We start from the raw sequence: 1,361 nt of genomic DNA, 5'->3' as shown, positions 1-1,361 counted from the left end.
GGTGTTGGTTGGGGATGTTGGTTGAGGTGTTGGTTGGGGATGTTGGTGTTGGTTGGGTCATCGGTCGGGGGTGTCGGTCGGCTCGTGGGTGACGCCGGTGCCACCCCCGCCCGCAGTGACGGCGAGGAGAAGGCCTCGGGCAGCTCGGGGCGCTCTCTGGGCGCGGCGGGCGCGGCGCTGGGCAGCGACGACAGCCTGGCCGGCTACGGGGGCAGCGCCGACGTGCAGTTCAACGAGGACGGCTCCTTCATCGGGCAGTACAGCGGCACCCGCGGCACCGCCGCCGGCAGCTCCGGCCCCGCCAGCCCCTCCAACGCCGCCCCCCTCGACTGAGCGGGACCCCCGGGGCGGGTGGGGGGACCCCCGGGGTCGGGGGGGGGGGGCCCATGGCAATGGGGACCCCTCACGGCAATGGGGACCCCCCATGGCAATGGGGACCCCCATTGACTGAGCGGGACCCCCCTTGACTGAGTGGGACCCCCCGGGCGGGCGGGGGGCCCCCGGGGTCGGAGGGAGCCCCCACGGCAATGGGGACCCCCCTCAACTGAGCAGGACCCCTGGGGTCAGGGGGAACCCCCATGGCAATGGGGACCCCCCTCGACTGAGTGGGACCCCCGGGGTGGGTGAGGGGACCCCCGGAGTTGGGGGGAGCCCCCATGGCAATGGGGACCCCCCTCAACTGAGCAGGACCCCTGGGGTTGGGGGGAGCCCCCGTGGCAATGGGGACCCCCCTTGACTGAGTGGGACCCTCGGAATGGGTGGGGGGACCCCCAGGGTTGGGGGGAGCCCCCATGGCAATGGGGACCCCCCTCGACTGAGTGGGACCCCCGGGGTGGGGGACCCCCAAGGTTGAGGGGAGTCCCCCTGGCAGTGGGGACCCCCCTCGACTGAGTGGGACCCCCAGAATGGGTGGGGGGACCCTGAAGGTTGAGGGGAGCCCCCATGGCAGTGGGGACCCCCCTCGACTGAGTGGGACCCCTGGAGTGGGTGGGGGGACCCTCGGGGTCGGGGGGAGCCCCCACGGCAGTGGGGACCCCCCTTAAGTGAACGGGGCCCCCCGGGGGCGGGGGGGACCCGGGGGCTCTGGGGTGCCCTGGGGAAGGGGGGGGCTGCCCAGACGGCACCAGGGGAGCCCCCCATGGCAGTGGGGACCCCCCAGGGATGTGATGGGACCCCCAGAGGGACCCCTGGGGGTGGGGGACACTGTGGGAAAGGGGGGGCACCACTGGGGGAGCCCCCCCATGGCAGTGGGGACCCTCCAGGGATGTGATGGGACCTTCAGGGCACTGGGGACCCCCCCAGTACTGGGAGGGACCCCCCCCATGTCACACTGGGACCCCCACGGCACTGGGAACCCCCCA

General features: G+C 73.6%; 1 protein-coding gene across 5 annotated transcripts in view; it reads left to right on the top strand.

Annotated features, from left to right (window-relative positions):
* The window catches only part of LOC113942332 (neural cell adhesion molecule L1-like), a 1,492-nt gene extending 137 nt beyond the window's left edge, over nt 1-1,355 (top strand). The window contains exons 1-3 of one of the 5 annotated variants that reach the window (XR_003525895.1): nt 41-368; nt 849-1,088; nt 1,128-1,137. Coding sequence is in view for 3 of the 5 variants with exons in the window: in XM_027633468.1 (XP_027489269.1) it covers nt 40-333 (294 nt within the window). In the remaining 2 variants the exon portion in view is untranslated. The other 4 variants (XM_027633468.1, XM_027633467.1, XM_027633471.1 and 1 more) reach the window with 4 other exon arrangements.
* The last annotated feature ends 6 nt before the right edge of the window (nt 1,356-1,361 follow it).

The sequence above is a fragment of the Corapipo altera genome, unplaced genomic scaffold (assembly GCF_003945725.1).
Source record: "Corapipo altera isolate COAL_440 unplaced genomic scaffold, ASM394572v1 55601, whole genome shotgun sequence".
Classification (NCBI taxonomy): domain Eukaryota; kingdom Metazoa; phylum Chordata; class Aves; order Passeriformes; family Pipridae; genus Corapipo; species Corapipo altera.
This window is presented reverse-complemented; position numbering and strand designations above follow the sequence as displayed.